The 20,356-nt window shown below is 34.3% G+C and overlaps 1 protein-coding gene across 10 annotated transcripts in view; it reads right to left on the bottom strand.

Annotated features, from left to right (window-relative positions):
• Cep128 (centrosomal protein 128) overlaps positions 1-20,356 on the bottom strand; it is a 277,887-nt gene that overhangs the window by 198,206 nt on the left and 59,325 nt on the right. For all 10 annotated transcript variants that reach the window (XM_070028501.1, XM_070028506.1, XM_070028496.1 and 7 more), the window contains 4 exons: positions 9,994-10,080; positions 6,518-6,592; positions 4,803-4,923; positions 3,272-3,423 (listed from right to left, as the gene is read on the bottom strand). In XM_070028501.1, coding sequence (XP_069884602.1) covers positions 3,272-3,423; positions 4,803-4,923; positions 6,518-6,592; positions 9,994-10,080 — 435 coding nt within the window. The remainder of the gene's footprint in view (positions 1-3,271; positions 3,424-4,802; positions 4,924-6,517; positions 6,593-9,993; positions 10,081-20,356) is intronic.

The following is a 20,356-nucleotide window of genomic DNA, read 5'->3' as shown; positions in this document are numbered from 1 at the left end:
ACCTCTCTGAATTAGACTCCAATTCTCAGGAAATAAGAATTGACAAATAGGATTGCATTAAATTAAAAAGTCTAAAAAACAAAGAACCCAAATACCAGAGCTAAAGATAACTTATGGAATAGGAAAACATGTTTACCAGACATACCTTGGATAAAAATTAGTATACAAAATATATGAAGAGCTCCAAATATCAAACACCAAAAGAACAAACATCAAATTAATAAACTCACAAAATAAGAATTAAACAGGTCTCAAAAGAAGTACAAATAGCTAATAAATACATGCAAAAAATTCAATAACCTCATTCAAAAAGAAAAGGAAAATCAAAACAATTCCTTCCTGTCAGAACTTCTATCATCTGAAAAGCAAGCAAAAACTAATTCTGGCAAGATATTAGGAGGAAAAGGAAACCTCATACATTGTTGATTACATAAATTATGGTGGCCACTATAGAAATCAATATACAAGTTTCTCAAAAACTAAAAGTAGGACTATCATATGATCTTAATATACCACCCTGGGCATACAATGGAGATAACCTGCACACCCATGTACATTCATAACAGCACTGTTCACAATAGTTATAAAACTAGCCCAGGTGCCCATTAACCAGTAAATGGATAAAGAAAACATGGAATATAAACACAATGGTGTATTATTCAATCATAAAGAAAAATAAAATTATGTCATTTTTAGGAAAGTGAATGAAATGAGAAATCACTATTTTAAGCAAAAAAAAGAAAAAGAAAAAAAAAAAAAGAAAAAAAGAAAAAAAGCCAGAAATTCAAAGGCCTTGAAAATGAATGGCAAGATAAGAATTATGGCCAGGGTAGTTCTGATCAAGATGCACTATATACATAAATGAACATGTTAAAAGGAAACTCCCTGGTACAACTAATTGATGTTCAAAGGGCCCCCAATACAGTATGATCAATAAATAGAACATACACGAAGGCTCAATAGCAATGTGTATATAGGATCATATAAAATAATATTTTATGAAAGGAACTCCAAGAAATAGGAACAAGAGATATTGTTGTTGCTGTTTTTGTTGTCCCTTACTTTTGTTTTGTTAGTTTATTTGCCTTTGGAAGGGTTAGTGGGGACAAAGAAATGGTGGAACAAAGGGTGAACAAATGCAGCAGTGGTATTCACTAGATACTATATGAAAAATGAACTATACAACTTGTGGGTGGGATGGGAGGGAAAAATGGAGAAAGAGGGATGACAGTGTTCAAAAAGAAATGTGATGTACTCTTTACCTGACTTACATAACTGTAACCCCTCTAAACATCACCTCTACAATAAAAATAAGATATAATAAAGAAATAAGACATAATCTGAAGTGTCCACTAAATCTCTAAATGACTGAGGTAATCATTGTTAAAAATAAGAAAACCTCAAAAAATAAATAAATAAAACTAGTAATATCAACAGTCACTGTGAAAAGAGTGGAGGATTTCCTCATTCCTCTGTAAGGAATTTGTCCTTAGAAGTAAAATAATATCAGAGAACTTCCTGAATCTGATTTTAAATGCCATGAAATCAACTGGGTTTTCATTCCTTGTGATGTTGCCATCCCATAGAATGGTACTTGTAGCAATCAATAATACTAGATATGTAGGAAAGGAAAAAAATTCTCTCTTCAATTGCTCTGCAAACCAAACCCTATGCAACCAATCCAATTCAATCTAAGAAAACAGAACCTTTTCCTCTAACCTGTGTGAAAAGAGCTATTAAGGACTATTAAGTTAGGACACAGAAAGCCAGGTCCTTGAATGACAGCACTATTAAGCTACTAGAAACCATTCCTAAATGCCCATGTATTTGAATTTTTTTTTCCATTTTGTATCACAAGTGGTAAATAAGAGAAACCATAAGAAAGACAAAAAGAAGGAGAGAACAAAAGAGGAGGTAGCAACATGTGGTTAAGAAGAACTAGCAAAGAAATCTTTCTGCCTTCAACATATATTAGTAGAATTTTTTAAAATAATAACTTCAACAAAATAATCATCTTTTAACACTTTTATCAGGACCAAACTAGTAACAATGAAGCAAACTAAAATCCTTAGTTACCATTGCTCTGAGACTATTTCTGATAAATTTTATTAAACATATTGAAGGCTTTATAAAAGGTATGTGAATATTTCATTATCTTTATAATCTGAATTTTAAACCATATTTAAAATACATTTTCCATTGATGTGTCAAAAAGATGAAAGAGAAATTCAGACTGGAGTAATATTAAATATTTCCTTCAGGTTACATAAAGTTAGGTGCTTTCAACACCAATTTTCTACCTTTCATTTTAATTATAAAAAGTCTTCAAATGTAGCAACTTATTACAATTACAGCACAACTGCGCTAATAAAAGCAGATACAGAGGAGAACTGATACATATCTATTTCCAAATGTGTCATCTATATTTGATCTAATTTGCATAATTGGAATTGGAATTAAGCCATTTCCTTTTATGAGGTACTCTCCTTTGATTTTTAATATATTCTGATAATTACCTCATCTACACTAGATAAAAGGCAAGCAGGAAATGGTAGCTGCCTAGTTACACTTCATTCATGGTTTCAACATATTCATGAGCACTATACAACTCGAGTTCATGAAGAACAACTAGAGATCTGAAAATCTGCTTTCTACCACAGCACCTGCCAGTTTCACTCCCAAAATCTGAGATAACGTATTGTTATCTCAGAGAAGGTCCCTACTGTCTTCAGGAAGGACTCAATTGCTACTAGAACAAAAATAGTTTCAAGTTTAAAAGATGTCATATATTTCACTATGAAATGCTGAAGAACATTAACCCAGATCCTGGGTTTTGGGATCGCCAAAGGAAAGAAACATTAAACCACAGGACAGTCTATACATAGTAAATTAGACATTAACAAAGAAATGCAATATGTATCCCTAAACCTTCACTCACAAAAAAATGTATCTTTTTTCCTTTTGTTGTTTTTCTTTTCTTTGGTGACAGTACTTGGGCTTGAACTTGGGAACTGGCTTTTTCACTCTAGGCTGGCACTCTACCACTTTTAGCTATTTGCTGGTTAACAGGAGAAAAGAGTCTCACAGACTTTCTTGCCTGGACTGGCTTTGAATCTTGATACTCAAATCCCAGCCTTCTGAGTAGTTAGAATTAGAGACATGATCCACTGACATCCAGAAAATAATACATCTCTACATTAATATTTCATTAGAGCAATTCTACCAAATATAATTAAGTCTTTTAAATATTGCTTTAAAACAGCCAAGTCACCTCTATTTGTGCTGCCAAATTTGCTTTCTCCTTGTCTTTTCGCTCTATGCATCGCTTCACCTCCTCCAACTCAGATGCCATTGAATTGAAGTTCAGGTGTGCTCTCAGATCTGACATCTGCTTCTCCAGATCCTGTTTTTCTCTCTCTATCCCTTAAGAGAAAACAGTGTAAAGCTCAATGAATATGTTCTATTTTACATTCACAAGAAAAAGAGCTTTCAAATGGTACTAAACCTTAATGTCTTAATATTCTTGATAGCATAATCCACTTATGATAGACATGCAAAAAAACATTTATCTCACATAGTTTTCAAATATATATATATACATTTATATACCTAATATATTGTCTCTCTCTATATATATACTATATAGCGAGACTATATATATATACACACATATATACATACTAATATATATATATATATATATTAGTACTTTGGTACTAAAGTTTTAAGTGCTATCTAATTTTCAGTGCAATTTACTTCAAGAAAATACTATACATTTTGTTCATTAAGTATATAGCTTCTATATCTAGCTGCAGTTATTGAAGCTTACAATAAAATGCTTTGTTACAACATAAACAAAAATAATATTGCTAAATTTGACAAGAGCTACTAGTTTACTAATCTTGCTAATTATAGAAAGTATTAAATGAAAGTATAACACTGAATAATTTAAATTAATTTAGCATTTAACACAAAATGAAATACTTGTGCTTCAATGAGGCACAAGGCACTAATGTTATTAAAATACAAAGATAGGTAACTTAAAAAAGAGAGGCCTGGGAAGGTGGCTCAGTGGTAGAACACTTGCCTTGCATGCATGAGGCCCTGGGTTCGATTCCTCAGCACCACATAAGCAAAAAGAAAAAAGCCAGAAGTGGCACTGTGGCTCAAGTGGTAGAGTGCTAGCCTTGAGCTGAAGAGCTGAGGGACAGCGCCCAGGCCCAGAGTTTAGGCCCCATGACCGGACCCAAAAAAAAAAAAAAAAAAGAGAGAGCCAGGTGTAGGTGGCTCTGTAATCCCAGCTACTCAGGAGGCTGAGATCTGAGGATCATGGTTCAAAGCAAGCCACTGTGGGAAGGTCAAGAAACTCTTATCTCTAATTAACTACCAGAAAACTGAAAGTAAAGCTACAGCTCAAAATAGTAGAGTACTAGCCAAGAACAAAGGGAGCTCAAGGATAGCACTCAGGTCTTGAGCTCAAGCCCCATAATCAATAAAAAAAAAAAGAGCTTCAAGGATTTTTCAGTCCAAGAATATAGACAAAATATGTAAATAAAATAGTCCTTTAATTTAAAATGTCAGCAACTTGAATATGTGCTATCAATTCAAAACTACTGCTTCCAGTAATATCCAGAAAAGAATGGAATGAAGAAAATACTGTCAAATCAAATTTGTATATCAATCATAAAATATACCTCAAATTCAAAAATAAAAAAGCTCAGAATTTAATGCAAACAAGGTAAACATTAAAGAAACCAATTTTAGGAATGGAAAATGCCCATATTTATAAAGCAGAATAATACCTCTTCTAAACCTCCAGTCATCTTGATCATCCTGAAGGCTTAAATGCTGCTTGGAAATCTGATGTTGTAAACCCTTCCGGTCACCTTCTGCTTTTGTGAGCTGTGTACGTAGTTCTTCTACCTAAATGCATTCAAACTTTTATCCATTTTCAAAAACAGAAATTAAATTGAACCTAAAAATTATTATAAATTATTTCCCTAGGAGAGAAAAGTTTGCTTCTGCTAAGCTATTATAAACACAAGTTGAAACCAAGTTAATCTCCATGCTGTGTATACCAAGCATAGCAGAATGTCCTTGCTCATTTGTCCATTCCACAAAGAATGTCTTTTCCTTTTATGTGTCCCTTGTGGGAAAAAAAAAAAATGTGTCCACTTGTTGATGGTAGGCAACCACTGTACTACTTACCTATATTTCCAACCTAAGAAATTTTAGAAATGTACTATTTTGATGTCAGTCCAGTCCATTACTATCAACCAAAATCACCAGTTGTGCTGCTAGATTTCCATTTTTCATTGATTTGCTTTCATGTAACATGATCCATTGATGCAAATGATCATGATGGAGCACATTATGATATCAAAATAAGGCCCCAAATAAATAGTCTTATTGAGCAAACTGAAATCCCGAAGGCAGGAACTAATTTGATTCATCACTATATTCCTACAAAGAAACTAGCAAATTGCCTAGCATATAACAGGTACATCTCCCAAAGACCATAAACAAGTTAGCAGTGGCAAAAAGAATCTACTAAGTAACAATGACAACCTGAATAAAGAAACCTCTTGCTTCAAATACTGAAACCAGAGATTACAAATCACGTGTTTTTTTTTTTAATTAAAATGGGACTGAATACCAACTGCGAAAAGGAAATCCTGAATTTTGCCAACATTAATTCTGTGTGCCCAATGGCTGCAGAATGAAGGTCAATAAACATTTTAAAGGTTTTGGAAAGCAGGTGCTGTTGTGTATATTCAGCACCAGTTGTCAAAATGTAAAACTTCTCAACACCGATGAAGTCTGACATCTTTGCCTACAGAGCATATTATATATGTAAGTTGTGTAATGTACATCTCAAAACAGAAGATGGCTCAAACAATTGTGCTTTGTATTAAGCACAGGCAGAATGCAGTTAGAAAATCATGCACCCTTATCCAATGTATGTAAGATGGCTATTTAAAGTTATTGAACTTTTAATATCAGAAACATCCAGCTCCCATTATAGGCTAATGGACTGAAAATGTTATGCTTAAAAATTCAGCCTTATCTTTGTTTAAAAAGGTCCAAGTAACATCTTGGAAACCCGAATAAAAGACAATGGTATATTCAAAATAAACTTGAACATGTGAAGATCTGTTTAATGTATTTTCCTTTCTCCTTTATTCTCCAAAGCCTCCTTGAATAAAATTAAGCTCCTGGGAAAATTTTATCTCACACATCCAGTCTTACTTCTACTCTGTTCACACTAAGAGAGATAAGTAGAAAGCAGAGCAGCAATCAGCAAGAAACATTGTCACAGCAGGAACTGGGCTGAGTTTTTTTTTTTTTTTTTTTGTACTAGCCTTTTCTGAATCTTCATATTTTGCTTATGTGTGCTAACATACATTCCTTAGGAAAAATTTCTAGAGCTGGATTTTCCTTTCATGAAAACTTTAAGAGAAGAGCTTGAATCATGATTTACTGCAAAAAGAGATTGTCATATCTTGCATAGACTTACCTGATGCAAAAGTATTTCTCTGCTGCCTTCTGATTGATTCAATAGCCTGCGAGATAGCTCCAATTCCTGTTCCAGCTAGAATTTCAACAAAAGATAAAAGCGTATGTCCAATGGGGCAGAAAATAACTTAAATTTGTGCCCCAATGGACCAATTATGTCCAATGGAGTCCAATTTAAAAAGAAAACAGCAGAAATTTTTTAGGAGAATTTTGCAGCTACTAGGAAAAGATAAATATCTTCCTATAAGCATATATGAATAGAACTATTAAAATAATGTTGATTACATAGTATAAAGTAAACCAGATCAGGCCTCATAGCCATCTGGAATCTAGTTACTTCCATCTCCATGGTGACTTTATTTAACTCTCTTCTCCTGGGGCCTAAATTTGGCTCTAAAATAGGATTTTATATAAGACAGTCTCATGAGAACCTTTGCAATTCTAAGTCTAAAATTTAATCTAAATTGTATTGCAAATTTTTCTTTAAACTGTAATAGATAACATCAAATTTATTAAATCAGTATAAAAACTTCAGGGACCTACTGATTCATGTAATTGATTATTTCTCATATTCTTTAATATTTATATGATATTCCTAAAACTTTTTAATTTCTAAATTCAAATAAAACACTGAAATTTTCATTAATAATACCAACATCAGATAAATATCCATGGAAAATGTGGCCATTTAGTATATTCTAAATATGTCTACTGTATTTCAACCTGAAAAATACAGTAAGATAGAACAAAGCCTAAGAAAAATTGAGCACTTCTAGGCTGTGCACCAGTGGCTCCACACCTATAATCCTAGCTATTCAGAAAGATAAGATCTGAAGAGTATGGTTCAAAGCCAGTCTAGAGTGCTAGCCTTGAACATGGAGGCTCAGGACAATACCCAGGCACTGAGTTCAAACCCCAGGACTGGCAAAAAAAAAAAAAAAAAAAAAAAAGGCATTTCTATATGCTATCTTGGTTTGTATTCTGTAGCTATAAAGTTTTTCTATAACATAACATTTTTGTATTTTTTAAGATATTCTGAAGCACCAAGGTTCATAATAACTATTATCATTTTATTTGATCAAACATTATCCTTAGAAACTGTCTCTGTGAGCCAGGTGCTGAGAGCTAACACATGTCCTCCTAGCTAATCAGGAGGCTGAGTTCTGGAGGATGGAGATATGAACAGAGCAGAAATGCCTTTTGAGGCTCCATTTCCCCAACCAGCAAAATGAAGACTAGAAGCATAGCACAAGTGATAGAGCAACAGTGGTAAGCAAGAAAGAGTAGAAAGACCCTGAATTCAAGCTCTAGTAAAAACACAAAAAAGGAAAGAAAGAGAAAGAAAGAAAGAAAGAAAGAAAGAAAGAAAGAAAGAAAGAAAGAAAGAAAGAAAGAAAGAAAGAAAGAAAGAAAGAAAGAAAGAAAGAAAGAAGGGAGGGAGGGAGGGGGGAGGGAGGGAGGGAGGGAGGAAGGAAGGAAGGAAGGAAGGAAGGAAGGAAGGAAGGAAGGAAGGAAGAAAGGAAGGAAGGAAGGAAGGAAGGAAGGAAGGAAGGAAGGAAGGAAGGAAGGAAGGAAGGAAGGAAGGAAAGAAAGAAATAGAAAAGAAAACATCTGCCTTTGTGGTAAATATGCCTGTTGAGGATGTGTGCCTTGAGGTGATGAAGGGTCCTACACCCTGATTGTATCAGTGGTAACAGGATTCTACACCTGAGATTTTTAAAAAGGATTCAACTATACAGGTACACTGATGGCATGTACAGTGAGGGTGGTAAAATCTGTAAAATCCTGTGAATTACATCAATGCCAATTCCCAATTTTCATATTGAGTGGTAATTATGCAAAATATTACCACTGAAGGAAGCTAGTTTTGTTTGGAAATAGTCTATGAATCTACAATTATTTCAAAATAAAAATTTTTTTGGTCAGTCATGGGGCTTGGACCCTGGGCTGGGGCACTATCCCTCAGCTCTTCAGCTCAAAGTGAGCGCTCTACCGCTTGAGCCACAGTGCCACTTCTAGTTTTCTAATGGTTTATTGGAGCTAAGAGCCCCATGGACTTTCCTGCCCAGGCTGGCTTTGAACCGTGATCCTCAGATCTCAGCCTCCTGAGGAGCTAGGATTGCAAGTGTAAGCCACCGGCACCCGGCTCAAAATAGATTTTAATCCAGTTACATTATTTCCATTTAAAATTATAACTATGGATCAAAATAAATGCTATGTTGAATAAAAAGCTGAGAACTATTGGTTCACACTCGGAATCCTAGGGGTCACTTATATAACTGAAATTGGGAGACTCATAGTTAAAGGACAGCCTGGGAACATACCTGAGACCCTTTATCAACCAAAAACTGGGTTCAGTTGAGCATGCCTTAGACCAAACTACAAAAGGTTGAGATGAAAATGATTACATTCCAGGCCCAGGCAGAAAAGTTCAAAAGAACTCTTTACAGCCCATCCTAGCAGAAAACGTAAAAGTGGGATCACTGACTGGGGTAAGCCTGGGCAAAAAGCAAAATCCTATCTCAAAAACAATGAGTGCAGCAAAGGGCCAGAGGAATAGAATACCTGTCTAGTAAGACACCGAGATCAAACTTCAGTGTTACCCCTCAAAAAAGTAATAATAATAACAACAATATGTACTATCATCAAATTCACCCAAAATATTGGCCAATCTATTCTTTAGTTCTAGGTAGAAATAAAGGCAGAAGAAATCACACTTTATCAAAACAGCTTAGAGGCCTATACTGGTCATAATTATAATGTAATATTACCAGTCTCAACTCCAGAACACAAACTTGAGGTCATAACATAGCTTGCTTTCTGTAAAGGCAGTATAAAAACACTATTCAAGTTTGTATGTGAAGAAGACAAAAAGCTATCGTTGGCAATAATAGGTAGAAAAAAAATGATATGCAGGAAAGAACAGCAGTGCAGTTTTACCCTGTCATTTGGTATCTTGTGCTCCTATTTAGATCTACTCATTTGCAAATTGAGTTGTTTGGCTGATGAACTGCCTTCTAAGGCTAACATGCTGGACTCTACATGTCCACAGACATAAATATATGATAAAGATCCTAATATATAGTGACAAGAAAGATGTTTTCTGAACAAGGTGACTAACTACATTTCTCTTTTGCAAATAAAATGAATAAACCCAAATACAATCTTCAAACAGTTAAGTCTTTCCTAACTTATAACAAAGTCCTTTAAATGTTCTCCAAGAAGGAATGCCAAAGTTTAATTCATCTCTCAAAACAGAGTGCCCTCAGATGACAAGGTAGCGAACAATCTGTGTATGCTCCAAGAGGAAGCAATAAAGGGTACCAGAGCCATCAAAGCAGCCATCAAGCAGCTCCACATGGAAGCATATAAAGATTTCACTAAGTTCTCATAAATGATCTGAGGGACACTTTTTAAGGTACCCAGCAACCATCACTGGTCCTGAACTACATAATTTCTTGAAAGATAGTGTCTTACTTGACTCTTCTCAGTTTCAGTTTGCTGTAGCTTATTTTTCATTATTCCCTCAGTTTCCTCTGCTTTAGCTTCTTGTTTCTTCAATGCCTAGGATGGAAGATATAGAAAAATGTATTATCCCAGAAGAATTATAGAACTAAAGTTGCTATGAAGGCTTACAAGAAAAAAGGTCTGAGAAGAATACCATTAAGGAGTAGCAAAAGCTACAAATAAATTACAACTTGCTCATTCTCTGAAGCACATAGAACACTCCAGTGGGTTCAAATATGAACAACAAATGCCTTTTGCTTCCTAACCATATTCCACTTAGTGTCATTTTTTCCTCATCTTTAGGTAACAGTTGTCTTGGAAATAAACCAAGTTTACTGCACATACTGAAATAATAGTATTGAAGAACTGTATTTAAGCCAATATTTATTCTTTATTAAGAACTGTACAATCTGTGCAACTCCTTAAATTTAACACCCAATGAGGTTTGCAAATTCTGTAAATATACTGTCCACAACAAAGACATATGCATATAGTCTTATCATTGTATAGGTGACATTTAACCACATAACCTAACTAGCTATTCCCACTACACTTCATCTGGAGAAAAGAAATTTTTCTTTCTACAGATTCGTCTTTGTAATACAAAGGAAAGGAACTTTTTAAGACAATACAACTTTTCAACAGTGAATCATATTTCTCTGGGCTTATTTATATGTTAAAATTAAGAAAGAAAATAATATTAGATGTAAATGTTCATATTACCTATAAGGTATTCCATTTGTTTAATAATTGTTGAGAATTTTAACCCTTAGACTTAGCAAGATAGATAGATAGATAGATAGATAGATAGATAGATAGATAGATAGATAGATAGATAGATAGATAGATAGATAGATAGACAGACAAACAGACAGACAGATATGTAAATACCAAACTAGTTGAGAAAAGCCAAACTGGCTGCCCAGACCTTTTCCAACAAAGTACTATAGGAAAGCAAAATATATTCAAACCTGATTTCATATAAGTATACCAAATCACATCAATTTTCACTAAGTTACACATTCAATGCGCTATCTCCTAAATCTATTCACTGTTTGTCAGGCGCTTTGCTGGAACTGCCAATACATGCACATAAAAAATAAATATGGACCCCTTACCTATAAAATTAGCTCCCTCTGTAATGACTCTTACTCCTCACTAGTAAAATAGCAATTACGTAGGAAGCCAGACAAGTATCTTCAAAATAAATAATTGGATAAACATAATATTATAACACTTTGATAGTGTTTAATATGTCCAGCCATTCTTCTTCTGACACATACTAAATAAAGACATTGTGCATGTTAAATGCATATGGTATTAGGCTTGTTTTATCAAAGAGCATATTGGACACAGGGGGTAAATAGTTAGGAACAGAGGCATTCAGCTGCCTTCCTCTGTGTGTGTGTGTGTGTGTGTTATATAAATTTTTATTGTAAAAATACTGTACAGAAGGGTTTACAGTTACATGAGTAGGGTAATGAGTACATTTCCTATTGAGCATTGTTACCACCTCCCTTTGTTTTTCCCCTACCAACCTTTCCCTCCCCACCTCCCCAACTCCTCCCTTCCCACACCCCTCTCCAACATGTAAAGGTTGTTTTCAGCATAGTGTCTTGAACATCTCATCGTCACAACAGGCCAACCTGCATCTTCATTTAAGCATTCCACAATATCCCTTCCTCTCTCCAAATTACAGAAATGTATATACAAGATGCAGAACACCAGAATCAAATACAGTGAAAACAGGGGTTATACCATGGGGGAAGAACTTACAAAAGAAACAAAATAATCACATAGTGCATTATAAGTACATTAAAAACAATAGCAAGAAAGAAAAAAACCACTTGTGTCTCTGTCTTGGGGTACATTTCCTTTAACATCATCTTTTATGGTCATATGTACATAGCCTTTGGCCTAGAAACACAACAAATCAAATAAAGGTTGGACAAATGGGATTACATGAAACTGCAGAGCTTCTGCATGGCAAAGGACATAGCTAGCAAGATCAATAGAAAGCCCATGGATTTGGAGAAGATCTTCACCAGCAATACAATGGACAAGGGTCTCATCTAAAATATACTTAGAACTAAAAAAATTAAATCCCCCAACAACAAATCCTCAAAGAAACAACTGCCCGATTAATAAGTGGGCTAAAGACTTAAAGAGAGACTTCTCTGAAGAGGAAATAAGAATGGCCAATAGACACATGAAGAAATGCTCAACTTCTCTAGTCATAAAAGAAATGCAAATCAAGACAACATTAAGATTTCATCTCACACCAGTTAGAATGGCTATAATCAAGAACTCTAATAACAACAGATGCTGGAGGGGATGTGGACAGAAGGGAACCCTACTGCACTGTTGGTGAGAGTGTAAACTTAAACTTGTTCAAGCACTTTGGAAAGTAGTATGGAGGTTCCCCAAAAGATTCCATATAGAGCTGCCCTACTTTTGAGCATTTACCCAAATGATCACAAACAACATCATACCAAAGCTACCATATTTAACACAGTATTATTCACCATAGCTAAGATATGGAACCAACCCAGATGCCCCTCAGTAGATGAATGGATCAAGAAAATGTGGTATATGTATCTATACAATGGAATTCTATCCTCCATCAGAAAGAATGACATTGCCTCATTTGTTAGGAAATGGAAAAACTTGGAAAAAATTATATTAAGTGAAGTAAGCCAGGACCAAAGAAACATAGGTCCCATGGTTTCCCTTATTTGCAGTGGTAGTTGCCTACCTCTCAATCATTGCATGGCACTACCTATACAGCCAACCTTGAAGGTACTAGTAACAGCTAAATACTTGTAAAATACATACATTCATACCTGGTTTATAAACATATGAAATAAAAGTCAACAACTATTATTACTGAATTATTAATAGTAATATATTTAATTCAAACCATCTTCCAGGTAGTTAATTTAAACTATTTTAAAAGCCTATATTTACTCTTTATTTTAGGTCAAGTCCAATTTGCAATATTTAATTCTGTATGCATAATGTATTTAGTTTTGGCTAATGGGAGATGATTTTAATGTTTTCTTGAACAAAATCCTAGAAACTAGAAATTGCTGTTGGCATCATTGTTTATCTCTGATTATTCAGTCTCTTCCTCAGCAGTGTTTGCGTATTTTTAAGAAAGTATTTAGCACCATATGCTATTGAATATATATGAATATTCCATTATAATCTCTAATAGACAACTTCACTTTGCCTTGGCCAGCTATGTCATTTATCAGTATCAGGCTTTTCAGATTTCTCTCATTGTTCTTTATTACAATATTCTCTCAAGCATCCAAGTTTCATTTCTTGAAATATTATTAATAACATTGCTATGATGTGCAAAATAGTTATTTCTGTGTTACAGTATAAAAAATAATAACCTCTTCCTGATGCAGATGTTACCATTTTAATCCTTGACAGTAAAAAACTTCCTCATTATGGGTTTTGTATGTGTGCACGCACACACGCATGCACCAGTACTGCAACTTGAACTCAAGGCCTGAGCACTGTCCCTTGCCTTTTTTTATTTTTTTTGTCAGTCATGGGGCTTGAACTCTGGGCTTGGGCACTGTCCCTCAGCTCTTCAGCTCAAGGCGAGTGCACTGCCGCTTGAGCTACAGCACCACTTCCGGTTTTCTAGTGGTTTACTGGAGATAAGAGACTCATGGACTTTACTGCCCAGGCTGGCTTTGAACCGTGATCCTCAGATCTCAGCCTCCTGAATAGCTAGGATTACCGGCGTGAGCCACCAGCGCCTGGCTCCCTTGCCTTTTTCTACACTGGCAGTCTACTACCTGAGCCAAGCTCCACTTCCAGCTTTTTCATAGTTAATTGGAGGAAAGTCTCATTGACTTTCTTGCCCAGGCTGGCTTCAAACTTGTAGCCTCAGATTTTAGTGCTTATCTAAGTAGCTAAGATTATAGGTATGAGCTACTAGCATCTGGTTCTCAGTGGATTTTAAATGAGTTCCTGTTGAAATAATGTAAAGTTTGTAGACGAGTTGTAAAGATAGCTCAGAATTCCCAAATATATTTCAAAAACTATTCTCTAAAATTATCATCCAACATAACCATGGTACATTTACCTTATAAGTCATTTACATTGGGACAAAACTATTTGCCCAGCTACATACAGACTATATTCAAATGTCACTTGTTTTCCTCCTAATGTCCTTTTGTTCAATATTCAATTCAAGGTATTACTCTGCATTAATTGAATTCTTTCTTTAGTCTCTTCTAGTTTATAAAACTTTCTTTGATTCCCTTACTTTTCATTTTCTTAAACATTTTCTTCCATACTGGTCTGGTTATATTATAGAATGTTCCTCAACTTGGATTTATTTGATTCTTCTCATTATTAAACAGAGCTTGGGTTGACTGGGGCGGGGGAGATAGTGGGACAGGACACTGCACCATTCTACAGGGTAAATATGATTCATGACTGCTGATGTTAACTTGAACTCTTGACTAAGATAAGGTGATATCTACCAAGTTTTTTTTCCTATGAGAAATTAGTATTTTTCTTTTCTATATTCTATTTGCTAGAAGAGAGTCACTAACCCCAGCCCACATTCAAGGGAAGAATGAATAATTCCCCTTTCTGAGAAAGAGTATAAGAAAAGTGTTAACTGTATTGGTAGATACAATAAGACTATACAAGTATAAAATTTCCCTCACCAATTTTAGCCTAGGACCAGACCCAGATCACTATAGCAACTACTTGGTCTCAGTCTTTCTGTCTGAGCTCTGCAGAGTAATCTCTTTCTATCCCAGATGTTGATTTTGAACCATTTAACTCATAACCATATATAACAACCCAACTTCCCCTGCCCTGTAAAGAAAGGGCATAAAGGGCAACATGAAAAATAATTATCTTCATTCTCACACAAACAGACATTTATTACAATCTTCTTTTGTCATAATTAGTATAAATACTAACTATGGCATTTGGAGTTAGAGGAATAAAAATCAATAAGCTGAACTTTAATCAAATTAAGTTTTCTAATTTATAAATGAAACATTATCTAAATCTAACTCTTCTGAAAGTCAACTGGTTATTTTTTTTAAAGTCCTAATTTCATATGTGGTTTAATAAAAGAACTTTTGATTCTCTGGACTATACAGAAATATACTAAATAGTGTTGTAATACTCTTTTCTTCCTCACCTCTACACCTGATCAGTCATTGACAATATTACTTTTCTAAAATAATATGCTTTTCTGTTGCACCTCTATTTACTGGTGACATTTTCTTTAATATTCTTCTTTCTTTTTTATTTCTCTTTGTTTTCTAAGGGTATGTAAGTCTTAGAAATGTTCATGAGAAACTTAAATTCCATCATTCTCAATAAAAGGAATAAAAGTGAGGCATTAAACAGTAATCCAGATCAAATAACTACACTTCTACATCATCAAAAAATACCATTAAGTTGGAACATCATCTCTTCCTTCTAAACACCAAGAGTCAGTAAACAAGTAAACACAGGTGCAGTATTCTAGCCCAGAATATTGAACCAAATTTTCTACATTATCTAATTCAAAATGAAAGACAGGATAATCAAACTCTTACAACCTATTAAGTGTATACTGAAGCACTTTAAACTTCAGAGAACAGATAATACTCAAAGAGAAGCATTTTGAAAAATAACTGAATTGAAATTACAAGCCATTTCTTTAAACCTTAATAACAAACTTTAACTCGCTTAGTACCCTTTTTAGAGGTATAAGCCTGCAGTACATTTCTTTCTATTTGACTCAGATCAAGCATCTTAGTTATATTAAAACTGACCCAGAAAAAGCAGTTACTTTAAAGGAGGAGAACACATCACATGCCAATGAATTTCTGACACTGTTGTTTTGCCTTTTAAAGCTTTTTTTCCTCCCTCAGGAGCAGCTTAACTATAAAGCTCTCATGTGCCCTGCTCCAGAATTCAGATTGTCTTTTATACTTTTAAGATCACAGCAACAACACTGAGCCTTAATAGAGGGTCCCTGGGGCATATTTAAATCTTTAATAACAACAATTTTTCCTTTTTTCCTTAAGTATGCCTATTTCCATTAAAAAGACAAATGTACTGACTATTGTATTGCTGCAGTTCCTTAGAAATAGATGTTTCTGAACTCTCACAGTTCTATATAATCCCAAAAATGCAGCCTTTTCTTTTAACAAGAAGGGGAGAGGGGAGAGGGAAATGTGTGCAGACCTTTCATCTAAACATAAAACCTCCTATATCATTGACAATAAATATGTTTACCAAGAGGCTCTAACAGATAACACACTCTCAGATGTAGACCAAAAAGAGAATTACAAGTGCTTTGTCGGCTTCCAGTGGACCAGCAAGCTTGGTTATAATGATGGCACTGGAATAAAATGAAGATCACATGTGAACTCCCACACAGGCCACTGAAATTCTGAGAGAAAAATTAGGAACATAAAGTGTCCTGGCTCATCCTTATCACTCAGGACTGCAACTGCATCGGCTGTGGTCACAAGGGCAAGCACATAGAGATGAGTCATGGGCAAAACCACAAAGCTATAGGAAAACAAATCAAAGTACATATTAAACAGGACGGTCAGTAGCTTCATCAACTATCAAATCAGACTCTATTATGTTCAAGTAGTCATATGAAGAACTTATATCTCTGAGAATTAGAAAACAATTGCTCTCACTATACTTTCATGTTTAAATTGTTCATTTAAGTACAAAAACTAGAGAACAAATGTTCTAACACATTGAACCAATATGATCCAATTAGATCACATAATCTATAAAATAAATTTATAGGTTGGTTATATTTCTGTATCTTTCAAAATTTGAACAGCTTTAAAGATATTTCAAACATAGGATTGGGTATACATTATGATGGAAATTAAGAATTTTTTAAAGATAGGAGTCTGGTGGCTAGTATCAAAATACTCCATGGAAACCTGCATCCTATCCACCACCATATAACATCAATACACCAATACATATTTTGGAAAGGAACATATATATAGATATATAGATACAGATACGCATATATATATATATATATATATATATGACTTAGAATTAGTGCTACACATTGAAGTTAACATAGATTTCATTTCTGTCCAGTTTTTCAAATGTCTAAATATTGTTTTGTTTCCTAAATAAAGCTAGAGATTCCTCCCCCATGAGAGCTAGCTAGTCATGGAAACTTTTAGCCTTTTAAGTTCCTCCAATTGAAGATTATCTAAGCCAAAAAAAAGAAAAAGAAAAAAAAAACAGAGAGAGAGAGAGAAGCCTTTTCAAGAAAGAAAACAACATATTCATATTCTCAACCCTTAATAATATCTAACTCTAAAATATCTAGGCAGATTTCACTTAAATTGCTCAAAGAAATTTATTTTTCAGCTATGAGTAAAGAAAGAAAATTCTATACTGTGTACATCTAAAATAAGCAAACACACACACACACACACACACACACACACACACACACACACACACACACACACACACACACACACACACACACACACACACACACACACACACACACACACACACACACACACACACACACACACACACACACACACACACTTCCATAAATTAAGGTGGGATTGTCTTAGTGACACCATACAAATGTTTGAGATGTCAGGATAAAGGTGAAATTTTTAAAACTTGCTGACATTTGAACTTCATGTATTTTCAGTTGGAAGAGATAAGGATGTGAGTAAAGTCACAGGATGCCAGTTTTGAACAGCAACTCCTTTGTACAACTAAATAAAAATAGTTTTTAAAAAATTTAAAGATGTCTGCTGTGCAAGAGTATATACATGCTCAATAAAGCATAGCTTATTTGGGGATATCAGAAGTTAGACATTATTTCTGATAGCAACTGTCAATCATAAAATTCATTTCACACAATTTCACTTTAAGAATGGCCTATATGTTGTTGGATTTCTACTCTCTCTCTCTTTATACAATATGCTATTTATTATCTAAGGAACCAAATGCTCTCATATATAAATTACTGCAGAAGAATACGTTGGCACTTTCTACTGACCTATTTCCCCCCAAGGAATGAGCAAACTTCTCTCAGTGGCACTAGGCCTGTATTTATGGAGTTGGTGACAGTTTAGGGCACCTGGAGCCAATGAAGCCAAACAAGGTCATGGGTTCAATCACCGTGACAGCCAATTTCTTTTACTCTCCTCCAAGGCCATAATCTTTACCCTAATCCTTTGCCAAAGGCCACATGGGAGACAAAGCCAGAGATCATGGATGAATCAGCAAAAGTCTACTAAAAATAACTGAGAAACAAAATCTCTATTTCATTCTTCAAATGCTATTAAATTTGCCAATATGCAAAACAAAATCTTAATTACTACATAAAAAGTTGGTCTCCTAAAAATACATACAAGTCTTTGAACTTCTTTAATTCAAAAAGAACAATGGTAATAAGTATTACTCTCTTAAAATGCCATTGCTTTTACTGGAACAGATTATATTTTATGCAATCTTTTACTTAATAAAAATCTTGCAAGTAAAGTTAAATGTGAGCCCAACAAGTGCACTTTCCAGGATTTCCTACAAAATCAAACAGCAAATGCTCTTAGCTGAGGCTGTTTTCATCTGAGTAGTTTCCTCTCAAAAAAAAAGAGATTCAGTTTTATTAGAAATCCAGTGCAATATGATATTTCATTTGACTTTCTAAATATAAGACCACTGACTCAGAATTGTTGACAAACAGGAAATCATTGGTAATTATGGAAATGTAAATTAGAATGTCTCAGATTTGATATGGCTTTGAACAGAAAGCCTTATAAAATATACAACATCTTTCACTGTTCAGAGTTAGTGTTATTTTATGACTTTGGCTTTTTTTAAGTGTTTTCTAATAAAAATAAAACAGTATTAAGTCAATGAATACATCTATCTGTAGCAAAGTGATCTTTGTTTTCACAATATTACTATGCACTCAGTAGTTGCCCAATAAATATTAATTGATAATGATGGGAAAGGACTTTATAAACAGATGGTCTAGCATAAATTCACTGAAACTGTAGTCAAAAATATCCCCTCTTCAGGAAAAGAATAACATAGAAATTAAACAGGTCCTGCACACAGAAAGTCTCGGTCTATTGTCAGGCAGCTGTTCAGTCAACAAGGGCAGAAGACATTTTTCATCATCATCATAGCATTAACAACATTCAATGTCTATCTGCATATGGTACTGCATAAAGTAACACAGATTCTTTCAACTTTTTTATAATTTGCAATGACAATACCAGCAAGAGCAAATAAGTACACATAGTATGATACACATTCTATAATACTTAAAGAGCTATTAATGGTATAAACACCAAAAAATGTATCAGACATAAATACCAATCATGGTATTAAAACAAGTATTTCTTTATAATGTAAACACCTACTATTTCCAAACAGAATCTGAAGTACTTTAAAAAACAATTATGCACATCCTTTTTTAAAAGGTGTAATAGCAGGATGGTACAAATAACTTTATTTGCTTTTCTGGTTTCCTTATGGTGCTAGGGATTGAATCCAAGGTCTTGTACTTCCTAAAGAAGCACTCTACCCCTCAACTACACTCCCGGCCCCAAACAACTCCTAAAGAATATAGACGACAGCATACATAATCAGAATAATGTTGGCAGGAGAAAAAAAAGACAGAGAAAGAGTCAAGAACCTTATGGACACTATGTCCAAACAGGGTAAGAAGGAAGAAGCTATTCATAAATTCATCAATCTAGGAAGATATCCTGAAAAATACAGTTTTCAAAAATTACTTGAATGTAACTTAACAGTGTAAATTAGTAAAATCAGAAATTTAGAGAAAGTTGAAGTTGAGGGGTGAAAAAGAGGCAAAAAGTGCATTGCATTTCATAATTAAGAGCCTGAGGTAACATTTTATAATAAAGTAAAATGTGTAAGAAGACATGACATAAGTGTTAATTATATAAGAGCCACACAATGACTGTGCCATTGGAGATCCCACATAAGTGTTAATTATATGGAAAGGAGAAGATAGGCATTTCAGGGAAACTTTATATCACATCATCTCTTAAAACTGCACCCTTCAAAGGAATCCAGTCATTAACAATTGGCAAGCTACTTCTATGATGTAAAATATATTTATAGGCCTTAAATCTTTGCTTTATCACTATTAAATACTGGGCCTTGAATACTTCCCAATACCACAATGACTGGTACAGGCTATGTCTGCAGTATCCATGAACCACTCGGAAGTTTTCTCTAAATTGAAATTCAAGAATCAAGTACAAACTTAAAACAATCATCCTGTAAAATCTCTTGCAATTTC

Source organism: Dipodomys merriami, unplaced genomic scaffold (assembly GCF_024711535.1).
Source record: "Dipodomys merriami isolate MVZ:Mamm:240054 unplaced genomic scaffold, mDipMer1.0.p SCAF_1, whole genome shotgun sequence".
In the NCBI taxonomy this organism is placed as follows: domain Eukaryota; kingdom Metazoa; phylum Chordata; class Mammalia; order Rodentia; family Heteromyidae; genus Dipodomys; species Dipodomys merriami.
Note: the sequence above shows the minus strand (reverse complement) of the source record. Positions and strands in the feature narration are given on the sequence as shown.